A 24,975-nucleotide genomic window follows, 5' to 3' on the forward strand; every position below is an offset into this window, starting at 1 on the left:
CATATACTGCCAGATTTCAAAAGCGTTCAGGGCCAATGTAGGCACCTAAGCGAAATGACAACTGATAGACACTGAGCCCTTTTCAAAATCTGGCTCCAACTGTGAGTGTGAGCACTTTTGAAAGTGCCACTTGGCCGTCTCCATCATTTCCTTTAGTTCAATGGTCCAGTATCCCCAGAACCTACCCTTGTTGTGTATGCTGCTTCAGGGTCATCTTCTAGGACTCTGGACAGCCCAAAGTCAGACACTTTGCACACTAAATTGCTGTTGATGAGGATGTTTCTGGCAGCAAGGTCTCTATGTACGTAACCCATGTCTGATAGGTACTTCATCCCTGATGCGATGCCCCTCAGCATCCCAACCAGCTGAATGACAGTGAACTGCCCGTCGTTCTTCTGCAAAGATAAGGGGGGATTTCAATCACAGTGCGCATTTTTCTTCGCACCTTGAGTTACACACATGCACAAATAACAGAGTCAGGGGCAAGGCTCATGCAAAGGCAAATAGGGGAATTCATAATTAATGACCATGATGCTCTGGCCCAGAGGCTCCTGAAGATGTCATTGTTTGGAATAGTGTTCTCTAGAGACTAAGCTGAGACAACAGACCTCTTAACTCATGATTAGGGAATTACCTAATGAACCACTTATAGCGTACACACATATGTATGTAGACGTAAGCAGGGTCAGAATGAATTCTCCCCTGACAGCTAGCTAGGAGGGGGAGAGACTTCAGGAGCAACTGTATTTACATGAACACACCTACTCTGCTTAGATATCCAGCAGACAGCTGTGGTGCTCAAAGTAATCAACTTTGGCTGGTGTTGGGTTACAAATCACTTTACTACTGAATGCAGGGGTAATGAAATGCTGTTATCAATGGTGCTGTCATTACTGTATGAATAAAGGGGAGCAGAACTGTGCTTAGCCTGTCCCAAATGAGGGGACTACCCTTAGCTGAAAAGACCTCGTTAAGCCAGGGGCTCAAATGCCAGACCCCTGTGAAAGTAAGTGGGATGGGGACAGGTGTCCCAGCCAGGAGATGTGGACTCTCACTAAGCGGTTAACCTGTTCCTCCCCACTGTTCAAAGAAAGGGCTAAATAGGCTTCATTAGGAGCAATTTGTTATTTTAAATGCTCAATCAGAGTTGAAATCAGTTGTGGTAGGACCGTGTGTCTGCCCAGCATGCTAAGAGCTGTGTGTGCCCAGCATGCTAAGAGCTGAAAACCATGAAGGGCTTGTCTACACTGGCACTTTACAGCAATGCAACTGTCTCGCTGAGGGGTGTGAAAACACCCGCCCCCCCGAGCGCTGCAAGTTTCAGCGCTGTAACGTGCCAGTGTAGACAGTGCACGAGGGCCGGCAGTCTCACTCCCAGCGCTGGTAGCTACGTCCCTCGTGGAGGTGGTTTTTTACAGCGCTGGGAGAGCTCTCTCCCAGTGCTGCGCCGTGACTACACAAGCCACGTTAAAGCGCTGCCGCGGCCAGCACTTTACCGTTGTTAGTGAAGACATGTCCTAAGAGACTAACCTGCAGAGGTCACAGTAGAGAGGCAGGTAGCAACAGAATTTGCCTGACTGACGGGCGGGCAGCAGGAGCGGCCGGCAGGAGCAGCCCATGAGAGCGGCGAGCAGGTCGCTGGCATGGTGGCCAGTGGAGTGAGTGGCTGGCAGGGCGGCCAGTGGAGTGAGTGGCTGGCAGGGCGGCCAGTGGAGTGAGTGGCTGGCAGGGCGGCCAGTGGAGTGAGTGGCTGGCAGGGCGGCCAGTGGAGTGAGTGGCTGGCAGGGCGGCCAGTGGAGTGAGTGGCTGGCAGGGCGGCCAGTGGAGTGAGTGGCTGGCAGGGCGGCCAGTGGAGTGAGTGGCTGGCAGGGTGGCCAGTGGAGTGAGTGGCTGACAGGGCGGCCAGTGGAGTGAGTGGTTGGCAGGGCGGCCAGTGGAGTGAGTGGCTGGCAGGGCGGCCAGTGGAGTGAGTGGCTGGCAGGGCGGCCAGTGGAATGAGCGGCTGGCAGGGTTGCCCATGGAATGAGTGGCTGACAGGGCAGCCGGGCAGAGCAAGTGCTCAGATGGCAGAGCAAGCAAGGTGCCCTCTTTCCCGGGTGGGAGGTGAACTCACACAGATGCACCTCTGAACCCTGGGTCCTCACTATCCAAGGACAACCACTGTGAGTGGGGTCTGGTGAGGGAGCAGAGGCGGGCACAGTAAAGGGACTTTTGGTTGTAGAACTCAAGAACATGAGGAGGAAGGCACTGCCCCATGCACTCTGGGGCGGGTGTCCTGCTCACAGTTATATGTTTATGAATTCTGCTTGTGGCATTTTCCCTAATTAATGTTGGGTGATTTCTCTCCTTTCGTTGAAAGCTTCTTTTCTACACATAGACTCTGTGCTTGCGAGTGGGGAAGTATTGCCTTTCAGAGGCACTCAGGGGTGCTGTGTAATTTTCTCAGGTCACTCGGTGGGGGCTTGAGCCGGTTCTGTGTTGTATGCTTGAAAAGGAGCCCCTAGATATTGAACCGGCCCTGCTTGCTGCTGGCTCCACCTGGCAGAAGGGTTACATATGTAAAAACCCCACGGATAACTATCCCTTTGAGTCAAGGTTGTAAACAACACCGGTCACATGCAACACCCCCCCCCCGTGTGTCCTGCCCACGTGATCTAATCCTCACTACTGACAAAGTGCCATCCAAACACATGTAAACCTTTACTCCACAGGGTCGTTTGGAGATTTGGTGCCAAACTGCAGTTGTGTAAAGGAAGGCATGAAAACCAGTGCTTTTAGATGCAGCACTCCTCACAGAAAGGAAAAGAACGCTTTGTATTTTATTTATTATTTTATATATTTGTATTGGGGTAGATGGAGCTAGGACTTGGGGAGCTGTAACTCCACCCGCACTTCACAGTATTTCCCGGGGGAATGACCTTTCCAGGAGACCCCACTGTCCTCCAAGAAAAACCATCTGAGTATTTTGAATCTTACCTTTAGAATGTCTGCTGCAGTTTCCACAGTATGCATCCCATGAAGTGAGCTGTAGCTCACGAAAGCTCATGCTCAAATAAATTGGTTAGTCTAAGGTGCCACAAGTCCTCCTTACCTTTAAAAATGTGTCAAGAGAGCCATTCTCCATGTACTCTGTCACTATCATTACTGGCTTACCTGAAAAAAGGAAGATCACAAGTTTATTAGCTGCAATTCATCTAAAAGAAAACCCCCAGAGTTTGTCCAGTCTGGTTTGCAATGTGCACACACAGCCATGTTGAACCCATCCGTCAGTCACAAACGTGTACAGATACACGAGAGTCAGTCCCTGCCCCAAAGAGCTTCCAGTCTAAATAGGCAAGACTTGCAATGGGTGGGGTAAAGGAAATATTGTTATCCTCATATTAGAGATGGGAACTGAGTCACAGGGAGGTTAGGTGATACGGCCGTACAGGGATTCAGGAGAAGGGCCAGAAATAGAACCAGATCATGCGTCCAGCCCAGGGCCTTAACCACCAACTTTGTCTTTTCTCCTTGGGTGAGCTGAAAGCCCATGAAACATGCTGTGCCCAAAGGAACCCAGGTTCCATTGCACCAGATGAAGCTTCCCAACCATTGTGGGGAGCTAAGTAGATGGAGGAGGAAAAGGAAGCAGAGTGGCCACTCTTGCGGGATGTTGAACTGTATGAGGTAATGAAGAACCTGTGCAAAGACCTACCAAAACTGGCACAAAAGGGAGGAAGTAGAACTTCCAATCACAACCCCCAAACCCTCTTCAAGCTCCAAAACAGGGCTGTGCGAAGGAATGTCATCACACACACGGATGAGAAAATGTACTACATGAGGTCTAAACGACGTGACCTCTTGTACAAATGGGCGATATTCATTCCAGGTATAATTCCAGTGATGCTGGTGGGACAAACTTGGCCCGATGATTTGTGCTTCATCATGAGTGTTGTGAGTTCAGAGAGTTGAGTGCTATGGTCCAGCTCTTTTGCCCGGGTGGAACAGTGCGTCGGGTGAAGGCAATAATCAATGGGAAAAACATGACTGGTGACTATGTGGAATGCCCGTTGCTCTTTGTTTTCAGATAGTTTTTTTTTTAATTTTTAGCCTATGGAACTCATTGCCACAGGATGTTTTTGATGCCAGGAACTTAGGATTCAAAGAAGATTAGATACCTCTGTGGATAACAACAATATCCAGAGTTAAAATAGCAACCACATTTTTAAAAAATTACTTTGGAAGTGAAGACCCTATGCTTTAGGGTTTAAACCAATCCTTAACTAGTGGAGGCAGATCATCAGAACTGCCTGCTAAGGATTTTTTGTTTGCTTGTTTGTTTTTTGCACCTTCCTCTGAAGTACCAGGTGCTGCCCACCGTTAAAGACAAAATACTGAAGTAGATGGACCATGTGCATTAGACTATAGGATGGACAAGCTGACTCAGTACACCAGGTTCTATGTTCAAAAAGAAGTGAGCCCAATCACACCCAGGAACCCTGCTGGAGTTGCAATTAGAGCCAGAATTTGGCTGTGGATATTAAGTATACTCTCTACTGAATACGGTAACAGAAAAAGGAAGGATTTTCTCCAGATGTGTATACTAAAAAGATGGCCTAATTCAGGGAGTAAGAAAAAAGGTGATCCAAACAAAAGTTCAAAAAAGACTGGCTTCCAACAGTTGGCAGGAATAAGAATGTTTTTCCAACTCCATTTGATTAATTTTCATGCCCGAGTCATTTTAATGGTAATTATATATAGTTTTTGCTCAGTTTTTATATCTAATTTCTCGCTAGCTTGCCACAACGACATAGCAATAATTAGTGTGGCTTGCTCCAGGCCTTGTAAATTCAATGAAATCTTATAAAATCTTATATCTTATTATTATTTTTTATTTAAATCAATTTCCATTAACTAGCATGAAGCGCAGACAAAAGAGAAACCATCAATTATTTCTAAACTGCATTACAATGACTCGCGTAGAAATGATCAGCTAAAGCTGCTGCATGTCATAACATGATTATAAAGGTAACTGCTCTTAAAATAATTTCCTATTTTGCTGTTTAAGTTGATCTTAATCTTTGTACGTTCCTGTCATGTTAATTGTTTGACTAATTTATGTTTAATAATCTATGTAAATAAACATAATTGTGTATTCATCAATCAAAACACTGAGTGCCGTACAGATACGACCCTGGAGCATTGTGGGTTTGCATTTCTTTAATTTCTTAATGAGCACTGGAGTTACCCCCTTGTATGAGTTAAAGACTTGGCAGCTGCATTATTATTCATATTACTGTGGCAGTTCAGAGATCTACATGAGATCAGGGCCCCGTACAAACACAGTCTCTGCCACAAAAGATCTTATAATCTAAACAAATAAGGACAGGAGCGGAAACAGAGATGTGCTCACTGGATGATCAGTGGCAAAACTTGGAACAGAACTCAGCTCTTTTAATAGCATTTTAGTACCCGAACCATCAACCCTTTGCCACCACCGCTCCCTCAACAGCGGTGTTGCTATAGCCATTATAACCACATTTGGTGTTTGTCCTCTGTCAATCTTAGGTGCTTCAGGAAGGAGGGTGTGTATAGTAATCTCCATGTGCAAGAGAGGGAATCTGAGGTATCGATAGGGGAAGTGACTTGCCCAACATCACATACGAAGTCTGTGATGGAACTTGGAACAGAGCTCTGTGCCTCCCTATTCATCGGCCCCATTCGGCTTCCCCAAGTCAAAGTTCTCTACAAAGCCCTAAGACTGTTTGCGGGGAGAAACTCTGACCTGGCAGGTCTGCCTTCCCTGAAGTAGAACGATAAATTATTACCTCTCAGTGAGTACTCTAACCACTGGTCTATAGAGCGATCCTCAATTGTCCTCTGGCCCAATTAATATTTCATTAAAGTGTGATGGCTTGAACAAGAGAGACTGAGGGAGTCCCATATCATAATATCCCATAGGCAGAGCATTCACCTCAGAGAGGGGGCATTTCTGTGCAAGTCCCTTCTCCTCATCAGGCAGAGTGGGGAATTGAAATGGGTCCACTACATCCCAGGTATGTACCCTAGCCACTGGGCTAAGGGTTATGAGGGAAGCTCTACAATGCCTAAGTCCCTGTGTAGATCTGAGCCTGTTCTCCTTTAAATCAGTACCACTGGTGACATAGCAGCATCTGCTGGAAACAGCTGTAAGAAACTTAACCGTATTTCTGCACTGCTCTCCTACTTCTTCTGTAGGAGTGGGGCAGCTTTTTTTGCCCAGAAGAGTGTAGATTGCCCTTTCCTCCCATACAAGGAAGAGCTGGCAGAGCACAGCCCCTATAGAGGAAGTACTCAGCACCTTGCGGGACCAGGCCTGGGGTTTCTTTCTTCCAGAAAAGTTAAGGGTTGCTCAGGGCAACCCTTTCTGCTATTCTTTGAAAGGTTGTTGGTTTTTAATGTGAAAAAGCCAGTCTTTTAAATAAAAAGAGCCCGTGAAACTCCCCAAAGCCCGTGTGTGCATGCATTATACCAAGATGTCTCTGTGCATCATAAATGAGTAATTGAAGGTAAAAGACAGGCTCGTCAGTCATCGGTCATAAAATCTCTGCAGACATCACTGCATTTATGGTGTGCCCCGTTTAAGGACAGATTGCAAGGGACTGTAAAGTTGGGTCCCTTATCCCTGACACTAACAGGCCATGTTAGAGGAAGGATGGCAGCTCAATCTGACACTACTTCACGCTCCCAACTTCAGTCTCAGTCAGAAGACTTCCTAGCACTCATGTTTCATTATCAGTCTGCTGCAAATTGAGAGAAACTGAAGAATAAATTAGCATCATCCCAGCCAGCATGAAACTAAAGTTACAAACAGAGTGAGATTCAGCAAGTGCTGGCTTTCCTGATCAACTGCCCTGATTCCTATTTGCACTATGGCTCCGTTCGGGCAGTAGGAAGGGGACTTGAAGTGGGCGTGAATGTCATTTACACAGACGTCAAGCATAGACTGGTAGATCAGTGAAAAGGGGCATGAATGTAGCTCAGGACCTGATCAGCTTTGTGAAGCAGACATGTCTGTTTGTGGCACCGAGAGACAAGTGAGAAGCCTGTGGCAAAGTAGGGAATTGAACCCAAGTCTCTGAACTAATGTAACATCCTTCAGAGAATTTTTACTGATGAGAAACGGAAGCTCAGAGAAATGAAGTGATTTATGCAAGGTCACACAGAAAGCCTTGATGGAACACAGAATGGAATGCAGGTCCTCCCAGTCCAAGGCTAACACCCGAACCATTCCTCCTGCTTCCCTTGCATTTGCACAGAGTAAAATGTCACTCCATTGATTTATCTAGGCACCTATGGGATTCAGGGCCACAAACCTCTCGCTGACTTCCAATAAGGCTCGGGCTCCTAAATCCCTTAGGCACGTCTGAAAACTCTCCCCATATTTATTATCCAGAATTCACTCTATTTTTCAGTTGACTGTGTGTTAATTAGGTAAATAATCCAGGACTTCGTTGGTATTTGTTGTTTATATTTAAAGATTTGGTTTTCTTTAAAAATGGAGTTTTAGCCTGATAAAGATCTGACCCAAGAAAGGGCTCAGTGGCTACAAGTTTGGATGGACTATTGAAAGTGAAGGTAAAAACGGTTTTACATTACTTAAATTTAGATTACATTTTGATTTTGAATTTAAATTAATTATTTTTCCTCCAGCCCTTGAAAATGTTGGGGTTTGGGACCCGAAGAGACTATATATATTAAATTTCAACTGCAGTGAACAAACAGGCTTACACCAACGGTGAGTATGAAGTTACCAAGGGAAAGGGGACTTTGAATGTAGAACGCAACAGCTGATCCAGAATTTCATTAGATTATTCAGAGCTACTTCTTTCAGGATCCTCCCTCTTCTTAAAGAAACAGACTGTTAACCTAAGGCAGGGCAACTCTAGTTCATTTAGTTTGAAGTTTGATTACAGGTGAGCCAAGGGCACTGAATTAAAAACTATGCCTGTAAAATATTCCACTCTCTCCTGAATAGTTGCAGGAATAGTGGCGAGGACAAGGCAAATCCAGAAAGGACCTTCGCTAAGGCCTTAATACAAGTGGAGTCAGTTCACAACGGACCAGAAGCCCAAGAGACTCAGTGGCTGAAGTGCAGTACCTGTGGAGCTAGCTTGAGTAACAACAGCACTGAAGCCAGGTCGTAGCAGAGATTGTACAAGCCCACCTGGGACCCTGGGTATGTATTCGAGTGACCAGCCTGTACTGCTGCTCATGCTGCCCCAGCTCCAGTGCTACGGTTCTGATTATAATGTAGACAGGCCATTAGTATAGGTTATTCATAGTCCTACCCTGTTCAGATGTGCTTCTGCCCCACTCCCCTGCCACCAGAGCGCCGACTGGCATCTTTTATCCCCAGTAAAGGGGCCACGCAGTGCAACAAAAATAAGTTTACTCACAGCATTGCAGGCTGGGAACTTGCTGCATTATTTAACTGCATCACAGCAGAGTGGGAGGAAGGAAGGGAAAGGCGGAGCATGACACCATCCCTTCATGTTCTGGGTAACCCGGCCAATCCAATCGTGATAACTTTATTGTAATACTACAACTTAGAAGACCTGGGTTCTTTTCCCAGCTCTGGTCACTAACTGGCTGGATGACCTTGGGCAAGTCACTTCACCTCTTTATGCATTTGTCTTGTCTAAATAGCTTGTAAACTCTTCAGAATAGGGAGAACCTCTCATCGTGTGTGTACAGTACCTGTGATTCTTTTAGTTTGTAGTTTTAGTAACTACAATGTTCCTTCCTGGTCGTTTTTGTGAGAGATGACAAGTTTAGTGACCTTTATTTTAAAGTTGAACAAGTTCTCCTGACTCCCGGGGATTATAGCTAATATTGACCTATCTGCTCCATCAATGAGCGAAAGTTTACAGCAGTGGGTACATACTTTTTGTGACAACACCTTCCAAGTGAATGATGTTGGGATGGTCAAACTGTCCCATGATGCTTGCTTCCCCCAGGAAATCTCGTCTTTGTTTTTCAGTGTAGCCCACTTTGAGGGTTTTTATGGCCACTGGAAACTCGCGTTTTCCAGGCAGTTTCAGACGCCCACTACAAACTTCCCCAAATTCACCTGAAGAGAACAAAGTAAATAATTACTGTATGTCTGAAAAGCACCTTGCACACTGATGGACATTTCAGTATATTAGTAACAATAAATGACGGTTAATGATAAACAAGGATGACATACAAGGGACGACTACAATTATCTAGTCTGACCTCCTGTGTAACATAAGCCATAGAATTTCATGCACTAGAGATTGTTATAGAGGCCAGAATCTTGTGGCTGAACAAGAGTATTTCTTTTAGAAAGACACCCAACCTCATTTCACAGACTCCAAGTGATGGAGAATTGACCATATTCCTAGGTAAGTTGTTCCAATGGTTAAAGACCCGCACACTTTAAAAGCTGCCTTATTTCCAGATTGAATTTTCCTAACTTCAACTTCCAGCCATCGGATCAGGTTATCCCTTTGTCTGTTAGATTAAAGAACCCTCTAGTATCAGACATCACTGGAATAAATTGCCTAGGGAGGTTGTGGAATCTCCATCACTGAAGATTTTTAAGAGCAGGTTAGACAAACACCTGTCAGGGATGGTCTAGATAATACTTAGTCCTGCCAGGAATGCAGGGGACTGGACTAGATGACCTCTCAAAGTCCCCTCCAGTCCTATGATTCTATGATCTTCCTATGTAGGTAATTATAGACCATGATCAAGTCACTTCTGAACCCTGTCTCTGGTAAGTTAAATAGACAGAGCTCCTTTAGTCTTCATTATAAGGTGTGTGACAAGGCAGTTGAGGTCAGGTACTATCTTTTAATGGACCAACTTCTCTTGGTGGAAAGTACAGCTTTAGTGCTACACTGAGATCTTCAGGTCTGGGGAAGGAAATCAGAATGTCTGAGCTAAATACAACGTGGAATAGATTGTTAAGCATAAGGGCTAACATGTTGTAGGTGGTCACCTGAAAGGAAGTGGACAATTGAGGGTTAGATTGTTATATATAAAAGGTTTGAAGTGGGCAGTTAAGGGTAGCGGACAGTCTGGTGTGCTAAAAATTGTGGTCATGAGACATAAAACCAGTGTCCTTGTTAAGTCCGTGGTCTTTGGTGTCTAGCAGAGTTACGAAATTAAGTTCCCAGGACTGTCTTTTTGAGATGTTGTGCAGGTTTCCTTTGAAGATGTGTACTGAAATATAAGATATGGAGCTTTGTGAAAAGTGTTTGCCCACGGGTGATAGGGCATTTTTGTCTTTTCTATCACTATGCTCTCAGATGAACTCACATAAAAAATGATGGGAAAAAAACCCAAAACCACCTCACCTGTCTTGTCTCTCTCATATCCTGGGATCAATATGCCTATAGCAATGCAGCAGACAACATTGGAAGGTGTGTTTCCTACACCACAATTCATTCTCAGAGTTCTTCTCTGAACCCGTTCCCATTTTTCAACAACCTTTTTAAAGCATGGACCCCAGAACTGGACATGGTATTCCAGTAGTGGTCTCACACATACCGTATACTAAGGTAACCACTCACAATGGGCATACACAATACAAATATTTGACCGGCCTGTTCTGTGATTTTGAACAGCAATGCGATAAGCTCCTGCAGGATGTTAATGGCAGTTAGCAGATGGTCATTAAACATAGCTCCATACCAGCTCCGATAACTCTTTCAATTGTTATGCAGGAAGCTTCAATTTCCTTGGCAAATTCATGGACGGCTTGATTGGGGTCTTCATAGGTATGTGGGTCAATATAAGTCCTTACTCCTGGCAATTTAACTGTAAACATAAATTAAAATGTAAATGGCACAAGTAGAGATGATTGAGGATAACACTAAGTTTGTCTTTTGTGCTGACTTTACTCACACTGGAGAACACTGTCAAAGAAAACCGATTTTCATGCAAAAATGAATACCTGAACACTTTTTTAATACTTTGTATCTTGAAATGCAAGGCAGGTAAGCACTACCGGAAAAATGTTACATTGCATTATTTAAGAAGAATATGGTACACACATAACTTTCCTTATTACATTCAAAACCGCGGGGTGTTGTTCAGCTAAAATGATATACAGACTTATAGGCTATATAAGTGCTGGCTGGAGCAGTGGCTAGAGTGTTAGAATTGAGTTAGTAGATCTGGGTTCAGTCCCCTGCACCGCCACAGACCCCCTGTGTGACTCGGGCCAATCATTTAGGGACAGATTTTTAAAGAGACAAGGTGGGTGAGGTAATGTCTTTTATTGGACCAACTTCTGTTGGTGAGAGAGACAAGCTTTCAAGGTTACACAGAGCTCTTCGGGTCTTATCTCACCCATGAAGGAGAGCTCTGTGTGAGCTCGAAAGCTTGTCTCTCTCACCAACAGAAGTTGGTCCAATAAAAGATATTATCTCACCCTCCTTGTCTTGCTAATATCCTGGGACCAACACGGCTACAGCAACACTGCATGTAACAGATTTTTGAAGGTATTTAGGCCCTGCTGTGCTCCGTGTTGCAAAATCTAACTGATTTAGGAGCCTAACTCTCATTTTCAAAAGGTGTTTAGACCTTCAGGAGCCAACATCCCACTGACAGTCTATGGCATTTAGACTCCTAAGTGCTTAAATCACTTTTGAAAAATGAGATGTAGGTTTCTAAATCCATTAGGCATTGCAATGTTGAGCACAGCAATGCTTAATTACCTTTACAAAACTGGATCTTATTCTCAGATCCCCATGTATAAAACTTGAAAATACTGCCCCACCTCACAGGTATGTTATGACATTAAAACTCTATGAGGTGCTCAATGCTATGGAATAAGGACGATAGTGAGAAGACAGCCTAGGTGGACAACCCAGCCATGCGAAAGGTGGACTGAATGTAAAAGGCCAGAAGGGAAGAAATATGAAGGATCAGATTTTCAAAAGAGCTCAGTTCCCATTTAGACACATGGGGGGAGACTTCTTCCCCTGACTAATTTGTGCTCCTAATCTTTGAAAATCTCCTCTCCAATTGAGAACAACAGGAGTTGCTGAGTCCGTTTGAAAATCTGGTCCAAAGAAACCATCACCCTCAGCCTGTGGAGCTGCAATGATTTACGCCTATCACCTAATCAACTACATTAGTTCAAATAGTGTTATCATGAATTAGAAACTGCCCAGATCACATGTTTGCAATACAACACACCTTCAGGGTTGCACTTCTATGTAATAATAATAATAAAGAAAATCAATAATAGGCTTTTTCCATGGGACTGAGGAGTGGGAAGGTACTTTCAAAAGAATTGTTGTTATTATTATTTGAGAAGCACTGAAGCTACTGGCAGAGTAACTACTCATCAGTTTGAGTAAGAGGTTCACAGTGCAGTCCTTGAATTGATTGGCTTCCTGCTGCCTGTGTTAAATAGCAATGATAGAGATTTGAATATACTCTAGTGCAGACAAGGTAAAAATGCTTTAGATAAGTAACACCTCCCTCTTTTCATCTATAGATCCCACAGCACTTCACAAAAGTTTTGTAAAGTCTGACCCTAGATTTATAGAAGGGCTACAGTAGTACTTCACATGTTCAAGTCTACCTACAATTGTTAACTAATTAATTCTCACAACACCCTAGGGCAGAAGAAGAAGTATTATACAGCTGGGAAACTGGGCCAGAGAGCTGAGGTGGGCTATGTCCACATTGTTGGCAAAGAGAAAAACCTTCAGGTTCCAAACCTTGTGCTCATTCCTCCAAACTACAAAAGTGCCTGGCGTCAATGGATTAACCAAGCAAGATTAAAAATTGTGTGTGTCATGTAGTAGAGGACTGAGGAAAGCAATAAAATTGTTGAAATATTACTGACTAAAAAGGGAAGTTATAATTAAACCACTCATTTGGGCCTCAATCCTGCAAAGATTTATGCATATGCTTAACTTTACACACACGAGTACTCCCATTGAAGTCAATCGGGACTATTTTATGCATAAAGTTAGCCATGTTCTTAAGTCTTTGCAGGATCAGGGCCTTATTGCATAACAGAATCAACTGATTCTACTGGATACCAACTGACCATTTGCTGAAGAAATCTCGATTGTTATTCATTATTCTTAGTACCATGCAAAGCCAGAAATAGGAGCTGAGTCACAAATGCATATATGTATTTTAAGTCTTCCCTTACTATGGCCATTATGAAAGTGCATCTTTTCTTCTTCTGGATCTTGTTTAGCTTTGCTGTATCCACATCGCCTGGAACAGAATAAGCGTCGATCAATCAGATATCCAAAACCATTTCATTAAGTCACTCACATGAAGCACAAGAACCCAGAACAGATTCACAGGGAGCCAACATACCTAAGTCTATCTGCAGAAATGGTATGCCAGTGTTATGTCATCAAAATATTCCCCTTTGTCTTTTATTTATTGAGAAGGAGGTTTTTTGAATTTGTCAGAGGGACACTCCCTTGCGCTTAGCAGCAGTAGATCTCAAAATGCTTTACAAAGGAGAGCAGTATCACTATCCCCATTTCACAGATGGGGAAACTGAGGCACAGAGTAGTGTAATGATTTGCCCAGGGTCACCCAGCAGGCCAGTGGCAGAGCCAGGAATAGAATGTTATTCTCCTGAGTCCCAACACTGTGCACTAGCCACTAGGCCACAGTGCCTCCATCTACAAGGCCCACTGACTTTCAATTGGAAGTGTGCCCCTAAATCCTTTGGTTTTTTTTTAAAAATCCCAGCTGAAAATATTGTTAATTTTTGCTATTATTAAAAAGAAAGGGATAAGGAGGAACAGGAAAGACAATTGGCAGGAATGTGATAAAACACAACAATCATGGTTAGCATTTATACAGCACTTTTAGATCTCAGACTCTTTATAAGGGAGACCAGCTGCCGTTATCTCCATCTTACAGATAGGCCAAAAGGAGGGAGCACAAAGTGAATGGGACTTGTCCAGCGGACCCTCGCCACCTTCACAGATTGTTCATGCAGTCCCAGAACTTAAGTGTGTTTTCTGGGCAGCTCCAGCCTTTATGCACGGGCACCATCGCACACGCATTCCCTTCTTGGCGTGTTAGTCACCTGACCCGCACGAATCCTGAGATTAGTGTTTGGCTGCTTCTGCCTCGGCATGACCACCACTTGCTTGTGTGGCTCCCCCTCCCTCTCGCTGGCGCTCTGGGATTACGTGGATACCTCAGCTGCTGCCGTTACGGAGATGGAATCAATGGAGCGTGACATGGGCACAAGGGCGCGTGGTGGATGACAGGATCAGGGCAAATATGTATTCTGAACATACAATATCTAGCTGGTACCAGAGTTTTTCAAACTCATCACCTATGAACCAAGGATCTTATCCGTGTGGGTGGGATCCTCCCTATAAAAATCTGCCTGTAAGGTGGCGTACAGGCTGCAGGAGGAAGGCAGGCTACCTGTACATGGCCAGCATGCAGTTGTAGCACCTCTGGCAGGCACCCTGGGTCTCAAACCCATGTAGGAGCCAAGAAAAGCCTTACCCTCTGTACCACCGTACTGCAAGGTTTGATGAGGGAACCGTAGCTAGCACCCCAACTTCCAGAGGCTCCACCCTCTGACTCAGCAGGGTCAGGTGACTAGCAGTGGATTGCTGATTGGACACCACCAGCTATAAAGCTTCCTGTTCCTTTCCCACCTCTTGTCTGAGCAACTAGTTGCTAGCTTGGTCTGCTGATGACGACCAGCCTGCTGAGACCAAGTTCCTGCCTGGTTGCCTGGTTCTCACTCCTGTTTCCTTGCTCTCCAGTTGCTGACTCTGGCGTTGTCCCTTGGTGTGACTTCTGGCTCCAGTTTAACCCGCAGGCATGGCTCCTGCCTCTGCCTCTAGCTGTGGCCTATGGCATGACTCCTGACCATGACCCTGACTCTACTTTAGGCTCTGACCTCTAGGTCAGACCGTCCATGTTCTGAGCCCTGGCAACCTCTGTAAACGGTTCTTAATAAACAGACAGTTTAGCTTTAGAAACATGGAGTCCTGATATCCTCCAGCACATGACACATGAAACATGGTGGCAGCAGTCAGTCTAGTGAGACCCACAGCGAGATGAACAAGCCAAGAAACCAGCACTCCGAGCAAAACAGCAGCTGTGCTCTCCATATGGTGTCTCACGAAAGTCAATCTACGTGGTTGCAAGGGTCCAACCCACAGATCCAAAGGCCACATCAGGGCCTAAGAGCATTGTAAGGAGGCTAGTGGGAAAGCACGTTACCCCCGGGAGGTTGGGAGGCAGGGGAAGGAAGGAAGGAGGCCGTGGAGCTCATGGAAACAAAAGGGAGGCAGAGAAGAGAAGAAGATAGAGAGGGTTGGAGGAAAGGCATGTTGAGAGACTATGGTTGGAGTGAGCTGAGGGTGGTGTAGCTGGCAGGTGACAGGTGGAGTCTCCAGTAAGCAACGAAGCCCACAGAGCAGAGCACCACCATGGCAACGGTCAGGGAACTGTCACCAGCAGAGAGCAGCTAGCACTGAAATCAGAGGGTAATTTGGTAGCCAGGTGGAAGTCACTGTGACATGGAGTCCTGGGCAGCAAGGAGCTGCTTTTCCTGGTGCCTTGGCTCTGCTGCTGGCGGTTGCAGCATGAGGCATGTACCAGTGGCAAGGGCCTTTATAACCTTGCACTAGGAAGTGTATGGGGTAGGGTGGTTTTGGGGCAGCCCTGGCTACGTATGTCCAGGGCAGAAGTGACTAGTCTCTCTGATAAGGCCAGAAGCCTCTGCCATTCCCTCCTGGGTCTGCTGATAATGGATATGGGCTGAGGCACTTTCCTGATGATTGGTGGATCTTTATAACCTGCCTTAGGCTGTATGCAGTAGGAAGAGGCCTAAACCCAAGTCTGCAGTCTATCTACTGGTAAACAATATGCTGACATCGTTTTGGAAAACACTGGGCATGCTGCACCAGCCTCATTAAAATATACACTCATCCTGAACTTATTTGTCCTCTTTTATAGGCGAATCAAAATTAACAATTTGTATTTTCCTAAAGATCCACATATTGTCAGTTGTTTATTTTAACATCCAATCATAAGCCACAGGGCACCATCTGGTATTCTCTGGCTAGCTGTCTTAGTTGAGCTTCTGCTAGGGAATTATGGGAGTTTGACTTAGTCTCCAGCAGTTCCCTTGGGCTCCCCAAAGTATCCTAAAAGGCCCTTTGAAATTTCCTAGAATCATCTGCTTAGGGCTACTGTGCCACGAGATGTGAGGCATTAGCGGTGTAGTACAGGAGTAGTGTGGACGTGAGGCAAAACTGAAATGGTCCTTAGCTCAAAACCGCAAGGCAAATCTTGCTTTTGGGCTTACAGTGGTGGCTGTCCACCTATTCAACCAGCAATTGTTCAATTTTCTAGTGTAGACAAGCCTTCCATTTCATAAGAAAGTTAATCAAATCCTGCATTTCTTGCATGTCCCAAACTCCACCCAGTGGGTGAACGCCATACTTCAGTGGGAGTTTTGGGTTCACCAGATCCAGAACAGAGCTGGTTGGAAAATGTTGCATATTTTCCCCACAGAAAATTTAAATTCCTTGTCAAAACTTGAAACACCCCCAAACTGAGTTTTGGTTGCGTGTTGGCAAACCAAAATATTTTCAGTTGGAAACTACCAAAAAATGAAATATTGGTATTGCAAAAAGTTTAATATTTTCACCTGAAAATTGCCCCAAAATGAAGTATTTTTTTATTTTCTAATACAATCTTTTCAGTTCTGTGGATTTCAGTTTTTGGATAAAAAAATTTCAAGGAAGGCAGGTAATTTTCATGAAATTTGTAGTTAATCAAAATCCCAATTATCCATTCAAAAAAAGGGCCGTTTTCCAACTAGCTTTGTTTTCAGGAAAAGCATGTGTAAACCCTTCTCCTGTTTACCTTTTAAAAGCAAACATGCTCGTTTCTCTGTCAGACTCAAATCTCTCATCTGAATCCTTCGTCTGTAAGTACTCTTTCCTAATGCTACCTTTCTCATTAAACGGGGCTCCTGAAAATGTAATTGTATGGAGATGCCTACTATAAAATTGGAAATAAAACCTTTAATCCCTCACACAGAGTGATCTAAGAATACATTGGTGCAAAGTGGCTAATGTTTCACTTAGCTAGGGTGATATTCAGAGAGTTATTTTCGGTTGTGGCCATCTCTGGCGTTCTATAACATATGCAGCAGCATGTCATGTGAACATATAAAACAGGCTCTGGAACCCCTGAAAGCACCATTAAAACAAGCCTCAACAAAAGGCACCAAGTAAAACTGAAGCTGGTGTATGACCGGGTCTCAAGTAATGATTCAGCATTGCTAACAACCCATTATAGGAAACCTGTCCATTACATGTTATCTTCTGTATCTGTCACCAATACGCAGTCTTAACCAGTCCGATAAATAAGCAATAAAACCCCCATTCTTGGCTTAAATTGTACTTCTTCTCGTCTGGAATTTTAACAGGTTTTTTTTTTTTTACAAGAAAGAGGCATAGTGTTCTTTCTTTATTTCTCCCCACCTTTGTATTGAAATTATATTTGATCTATTCCATCCAAAAATATGTGATTTCAGGATAATCAGTCATGACATGCCTTTCAATATTGATCTTCTCCCACATATGTGTTGTTATTGACAAGTAAAAGTATCCAAATATTCTGTTTTTAAAAGACATGGCGGGGGGGAGGGGCTGACGGGAATGGTTGTTGTATAATTTGATTTTCACATGTGCATTTATGTTTAATATTGATTGTAAAAGATGCAAAGCAAAGATACCTGATGGACTTTCATCAGTGTAATTTGATGGCGGCTGTAGATAATATAGATTGTGTACATCTTTTCTATATCACATATCGTGAAGATATAAAGACATTGTTACCCCCTTCCTCTCCCACTGATATGAAGAAATTGGACAAGACACTCAGTAAATCTGTAAAGCTCCTGGATCTCCACTGATTTACATCTGCTGAGGATCTGGATCTGTATCAGTATCTTGAAAGCAACGTCCCCCCTGCAATATTATGTCGGTAGGTCCCATCACACGGAAGAGTAAGACCTCAATCATAGCTTGCAGTGTTTTTTAATAAAAGTATAAGAGGGGAAAAAAAGACATTTAGATTTTAAATATTCTTATGGCATCGTGTCTGATATAAAACCTACTTCCACACTGGCAAGCAGCTCATAAAATATTTATTGGGCAGATTATAAAAGTGAGGTTGTAAAATGATCCTTATACAGGTTTATAACATAAAGTGGAATGGAAGAAAGATGAAGAATATGATTGGGAAAAGGTGGGACTGAACCACTGAATGTTACCTAGCATAATGTAAGTCACTTCACAAGAGCAAAGACAGAGAGATTATCTCTCTCATTGGGATAACCTGTTTGTCGTCTGTAGTGTCTGTGTTTACGGTATACTTGCTCCTTGACTGAAATATACTGTGTGGTCTGTTCGTTGGGGGACCGTGTGCTGACTCTCTGTGTGCTGAGCCCAGCAGCCTGCTAGGCAAGGCCTAGGGCTACTCAGGAAGACCAGAGCTTTAAAAAGCCCGCTCCTAAGTGACCAGAGGAACTAGCAAACAGAAGCGGGTAACAAGGGTGTTTCGCAAGAGAGTTTAGAGGCAGGAGTCGGGTGGGGGGGGGGCGCTAGATACACTTAACATTCTTTAAACTTAAAGCCAAACACCCCCTGATAAAAACAAAACAAAGGAACAAGCTGCAGGAGTAAACAGATAACGCACCAACAGGGGGGGGGGGTATCCAGTTTATTGTACCCAATGCAGCATGCATGGGCAGGTGGCATATGTGTGCATTTGGTGCAAGGAGCTCCTGGCCCTCAGAGACCGTGTACAGGCTTTGGAGGAGCTGAGGGAGACAGAGAGGTACATAGATGAGACTTTTCAGGACACACTAGAAAGGTCCCACCCCTAGTCTGACAGACTCTATGCTGTTGAGGAGGATGAAAGTCTCAGGAAAAAGAACATCCAACTGGAGCAGAGGGAAATTATTCCACAGTTGGGACCCTCCTTCCAGATGATGTCATGGTATTCTCTCGTACTGAGGATACCTTTCCGGGAGAGGGAACTCCAGTTATTAGGAAAAGACAGGTAACAGTTATGAGGGATTTGATGATTAGAAACATAGATAACTGGGTTTGTGACGACCGGGAGAACTGCATGGTGACTTGCCTGCCTGGTGTGAAGGTTGCAGATCTCTCAAGATATCTAGATAGACTTATGTGTAGTGCTGGGGAGGAGGCGGTGGTCGTGGTACATGTAGGTACCAATAATATCGGGAAGGATAGGAGAGAGGTCCTGGAGGACAAATTTAGGCAAGAAATTGAAGTCCAGGACCTCCACGGTTGCACTCTCTAAAAGCTTCCAGTTCCACAGGCAGGATCAGTTAGACAGGCAGCACTGCGGGGTCTCAATGCGTGGATGAGACGATGGTGTAGGGAGGAGGGGGGTTAGATTTATTAGGAACTGGGGAAACTTTTGGGAGCCTATACAGGAAGGATGGGTTCCACCTAAACCAAAATGGAACCAGATTGCTGGCACTTAACATTAAAAAGGTCGTAGAGCAGTTTTTTAAGCTAAGGGCTGGGGGAAAACCGATAGGTGCAGAGGAGCAAGTGGTTTGGACAGAGACATCCCTTAGGGGAGGCTCTATTAATGAAAATTCTTTATGTCCTAGTAAGGAGGAGAGGATGGAAGATGATAAGATACAGGTAGGATCTGATGAGAAACAGTCAAATGAAAAAAAAAAGTCCCATTCAATTACCTCATGTAATGGCAGACAGCTAAAAAGTGACAAGGTTTTTTAAGTGCTCATATACCAATGACAGAAGTCTAAATAATAAGATGGGTGATCTAGAGTGCCTTGTATTAAATGAGGATATTGATATAATAGACATCACAAAAACCTGGTGGAATGAGGATAATCAATGGGACATAGTAATACCAGGGTACCAAATATATTGGAAGGACAGAACAGGTCATACTGGTGGGGGAGAGCCACTATATGTGAAAGAAAGCATAGATCAAATGAAATAAACATCTTAAATGAACCAAACTGTACCATAGAATCTCTATGGATAGTAATTCCATAGAATAAGACTATAGTGGTAGGGATATACTACCTACCAGTGACCAGGATGGTGAAAGTGACTGTAAAATACTCAGGGAGATTAGAGGGGCTATTAAAATTAAAAAAACCTCAATAATAATGGGGGAATTCAACTATCCCCATATTGATGGGGAACATGTCACCTCAGGACGGGATGCAGAGATAAAGTTTCTTGACACCTTAAATGACTGCTCCTTGGAGCAGCTAGTCCTGGAACCCACAAGAGGAGAGACAATTCTTGATTTAGTCCTCAGTGGAGAACAGGATCTGGTCCAAGAGGTGAATATAGCTGGACCGCTTGGTAATAGTGACCATAATATAATTAAATATAACATCCCTGTGGTGGGGGAAACACCACAGCAGCCCAACACTGTAGCATTTAATTTCAGAAAGGGGAACTACACAGAAATGAGGTGGTTAGTTAAACAGAAATTAAAAGGTACAGCGCCAAAATTGAAATCCCTGCAAGCTGCATGGAAACTATTTAAAGACACTATAATATAGGTTCAGCTTAAATGTATACCCCAAATTAAAAAACATAGTAAGAGAACCAAAAAAGTGCCATGTGGCTAAACAACAAGGTAGAAGAAGTAAAAAGGCATCCTTTAAAAAGTGGAAATTAAATCCTAGTGAGGAAAATAGAAGAGAGCATGAACTCTGGCAAATGAAATGTAAAAATATAATTCAGCAGGCCAAAAAAGAATTTGAAGAACAGCTAGCCAAAGAGTCAAAAAGTAATAGCAAAAAATTTTTAAGTACATCTGAAGCAGGAAGCCTGCTAAACAACCAGTGGGGCCACTGGACAATCAAGATGCTCAAGGAGTACTCAAGGATGATAAGGCCATTGTGGAGAAAATAAATGAATTCTAGCATCGGTCTTCATGGTTGAGGATGTGAGGGAGATTCCCAAACCTGAGCCATTCTTTTTAGGTGACAGATCTGAGGAACTGTCCCAGATTGAGGTGTCTTTAGAGGCACTTTTGGAACAAATTGATAAACTAAACAGTAATAAGTCACCAGGACCAGATGGTATTCACAGAAAAGTTCTCAAGGAATTCAAATGTGAAATTGCAGGACTACTAACTGTAGTTTGTAACTTATCATTTAAATCGGCTTTTGTACCAAATGACTGGAGGATAGCTAATGTGTTGCCAATTTTTAAAAAGAGTTCCAGAGGTGATCCCGGAAATTACAGGCCAGTAAGTCTGACTTCAGTATCAGGCAAATTGGTTGAAACTATAGTAAAGAACAAAATTGTCTGACACATAGATGAACATAATTTGTTGGGGAAGAGTCAACATAGTTTTTGTAAAGGGAAAACATGCCTCACTAGTCTACTAGAATTCTTTGAGGGACTCAACAAGCATGTGGACAAGGGGGATCCAGTGGATATAGTGTACTTAGATTTTCAGAAAGCCTTTGACAAGGTCCCTCACCAAAGGCTTTTAAGCAAAGTAAGCTGTCATGGGATAAGAGGGAAGGTCCTCTCATGGATTGGTAACTGGTTAAAAGATAGGAAACAAAGGGTAGGAATAAATGGTCAACTTTCAGAATGAAGAAAGATAAATAGTGGTGTCCCCCACGGGTCTGTACTGGGACCAGTCCTAGTTAACACATTCATAAACAATCTGGAAAAGGGGTAAACAGTGAGGTGGCAAAATTTGCAGATGATACAAAACTACTCAAGATAGTTAAGTCCCAGACAGACTCCGAAGAGCTACAAAAGTATCTCTCAAAACTAGGTGACTGGGCAACAAAATGGCAGATGAAATTGAATGTTGATAAATGCAAAGTAATGCATGTTGGAAAACATAATCCCAACTATACATATCAAATGATTGGGTCTAAATTAGCTGTTACCACTCAAGAAAGAGATCTTGGAGTCATTGAGGATAGTTCTCTGAAAACATTCACTCAATGTGCAGCGGCAGTCAAAAAAGTGAACAGAATGTTGGGAATCATTAAGAAAGGGATAGATAATAAGACAGAAAATATCATAATATAAATTCATGGTACACCCACATCTTGAATACTGCCTGCAGATGAGGTCACCCCATCTCAAAAAAGATACATTGGAGTTGGAAAAGGTTCAGAAAAGGGCAATACAAATTATTAGAAGTATGGAACGGCTGCCGTATGAGGGAAGATTAATAAGACTGGGACTTTTCATCTTGGAAAAAAAATAACTATGTGGGGATATGACTGAGGTCTAAAAAATCATGATTGGTGGGGAGAAAGTAAATAAGGAAGTGTTATTTACTTCTTCTCATAACACAAGAACTAGGGGTTACCAAATGAAATTAATAGGCAGCAGGTTCAAAACCAACAAAAATAAGTATTTTTTCACACAACACACAGTGAACCTGTGGAACTCCTTGCCAGAGGATATTGTGAAGGCCATGTCTATAAAAGGGATAAAAAAAGAACTAGATAAGTTCCTGGAGGTTAGGTCCATCAATGGCTATTAGCCAGAATGGACAGGGATGGTGTCCCTAGCCTCTGTTTGCCAGAAGCTGGGAATGGGCAACAGGGGATGGATTACTTGATGATTACTTATTCTGTTCATTCCCTCTGGGGCACCTGGCATTGGCCACTGTTGGAAGACAGGATACTGGGCTAGATGGACCTTTGGTCTGACCCAGTAAGGCCGTTCTTATGAGATGTCAGGTGAATAATACCTGTCCTTCTTGGATGAAGGGGACACCTGGCCCCTGACCTTGCCCTTTAGGTTCATGCACATCTTCACCTTGTCATGTGTTGTTCGTTATGTGATACCGCATAGGCCTGCAGCCACCCAGAGAGGCACCTAGTGAAAAAAGCATGGGTGTGGGAGAAGGAATTCTTTTTTTGTCATCTTGGTCCTACCACAATGGCCACAATCCAACCTATAATGGAGTCAATAGACAGACTCCCAGTGGGCTGGATCGGGTGCTGTGGGCCCAGGTTCAGCAAAGTCCTTGCACACGTAAAGCTATCCCTGTTCAGCAAAGCACTTCAGCCCATGCCTATGTACTTGGCAGAAGAGGGATGTGACTACTCCCATGTCTCAGGTTAAATGCTTTTCTGAGCCTTAACCACCCTGTGCCGAGTTCCTCTGTCTCCAGGGTTTTGTAAGACTGAGTCAGGGGAGTGTAAAACACCATGGGGTTCATGCAGCTGCCCATACACACCATGGAAATGGGGAAAAGGAGCAAGAAGAAGGGGGAGAAGGCCATGGAGTTCACAAGAGTGGGTGCTATGCCTCTACGGAATGCCCCCAAAGCATCTCTCCCCAGCAAGCAGGGGATCTGTGAGTGGAATCTGGGGTGACACTGAATCCTTGTCACAGCAACATTAGCTCCAACTTGAACATTCACGGTGTCACTTTCTTTTAAAAGTTGAGATTATTACAGACAGCACCATCTTTCAAGGACACCGGACCCTCGCTAGAACACACGTCTATATAGCACAAATTCGCATATAACCCGGTCGCGGCCATGAATCCCAAATTTAATTACTTTACTTGGAATTCATTTTAACGCGGTCCCCACTATAACATGGTCCCCGTGTTAATGCCGTACTGTGCATGGATCCCAAATCCTGCGTTCTAGCGAGGGTCCAGGGTATTTTTCTCCATAGAGCAGATTATTGTTAGTTAATATTTGTACTGTGGTAGCACCTAAAGGTGACAGTTAGGGATCGGGACTCTGTGGTGGAAGGTACTAGGCACCTATAATAAAAAGACTGTTCCTGTCCCAAAGAGCATACAATATATGGCCTTGATCTTGCAAAGACTTACGTGCATGCTTAACTTTAGGCACTGACTTGGACGGGGCTAGAATTTCACCTTGTCAGTAGTCCCATTGACCTTAATGCATAAGTCTTTGTAGGATTAGGGCCTACGCAATGTTGAGTTGTCATTTTATAAGTGGGTTTTTATTATGGACCAAGGAATTATTGTGTACACTGGGGTAACGCTCAATTAAAAATCTTTATAAAAGGTGTTAAGCAACAAACCCAGCCGTATATGTTCCATGGCACTAATGCATTCCACACCCACTGACACAACACTCGGGGCTTTCTCTGCCTGGTTTTAATCACTTGGCTTCAGCTTGGCAGCTCTGGTTGTACATGGAGATGATCAGTGGAGGGGTTTCCCTGCTTATGTGACAATAACTTTATGCTGGGCTAAACACACCCAGAGATTGAAAGGCCAGAGAAAATCTTTGCTCCACTGAGGTCAATGGCAAAACTCCCTGGTGTTTAGAAGCCCCTGATGTAGTTATTACCTTAAAAACACAGAGGACCCTCTTATTATTATTATTATTCATCCTTGTCTAAAATGCATGCTCCTCCGACTGAAAGGTGCTCTCCATCTTCCCATCCACCTTCCTCCTTTCCGTCTTGCATTCACCCCATCCCTTGGGAGGAGTACCCACAAGAAGTCATTTTTGTTCCACTGGGTTAGATTCCCAGCTGGTGTCACGTGATGTAGTTCACACCAGCTGAGAATCTGGCCCATTACATGTCCTCTGAAACCCCCCCTGCATACTGCTCTAGAAGTGCTCCCGCCTGGATAGTGGCATCAGAAAAGGACATTAGTTGTTTCTCAGTTCTTGAGGGTGGCTAGACTGTGGGGCTAAGAAATGGCACAGTTTGATGTGTGGCTCAACTCATTCACAGAGCAAATACACGGCTTTCCCTGAAAGTGGTGGCTGTCTGAAGCATAGGGCAAATTTCTCCAGGTTTTCACTACACCAACGTGGTGCACTTTGTAAACTTCAATAACCATACCTGAAAGGGTGTCTGTGCTGTGCTCTGCTGCTAACAGCTGCAGACTCATGGGCTTTCTCAGCAATTTTCCCACCCGAATTGGCCCACTCTGT

At 44.0% G+C, this 24,975-nt stretch overlaps 1 protein-coding gene across 14 annotated transcripts in view; it reads right to left on the reverse strand.

The window, feature by feature from the left end:
• The window catches only part of EPHA5 (EPH receptor A5), a 372,563-nt gene that overhangs the window by 87,019 nt on the left and 260,569 nt on the right, over nucleotides 1-24,975 (reverse strand). For all 14 annotated transcript variants that reach the window (XM_048846883.2, XM_075127423.1, XM_048846887.2 and 11 more), the window contains 5 exons: nucleotides 13,166-13,233; nucleotides 10,681-10,806; nucleotides 8,906-9,091; nucleotides 3,092-3,153; nucleotides 186-395 (listed from right to left, as the gene is read on the reverse strand). In XM_048846883.2, coding sequence (XP_048702840.1) covers nucleotides 186-395; nucleotides 3,092-3,153; nucleotides 8,906-9,091; nucleotides 10,681-10,806; nucleotides 13,166-13,233 — 652 coding nt within the window. The remainder of the gene's footprint in view (nucleotides 1-185; nucleotides 396-3,091; nucleotides 3,154-8,905; nucleotides 9,092-10,680; nucleotides 10,807-13,165; nucleotides 13,234-24,975) is intronic.

Source organism: Caretta caretta, chromosome 4 (assembly GCF_965140235.1).
Source record: "Caretta caretta isolate rCarCar2 chromosome 4, rCarCar1.hap1, whole genome shotgun sequence".
In the NCBI taxonomy this organism is placed as follows: Eukaryota; Metazoa; Chordata; order Testudines; family Cheloniidae; genus Caretta; species Caretta caretta.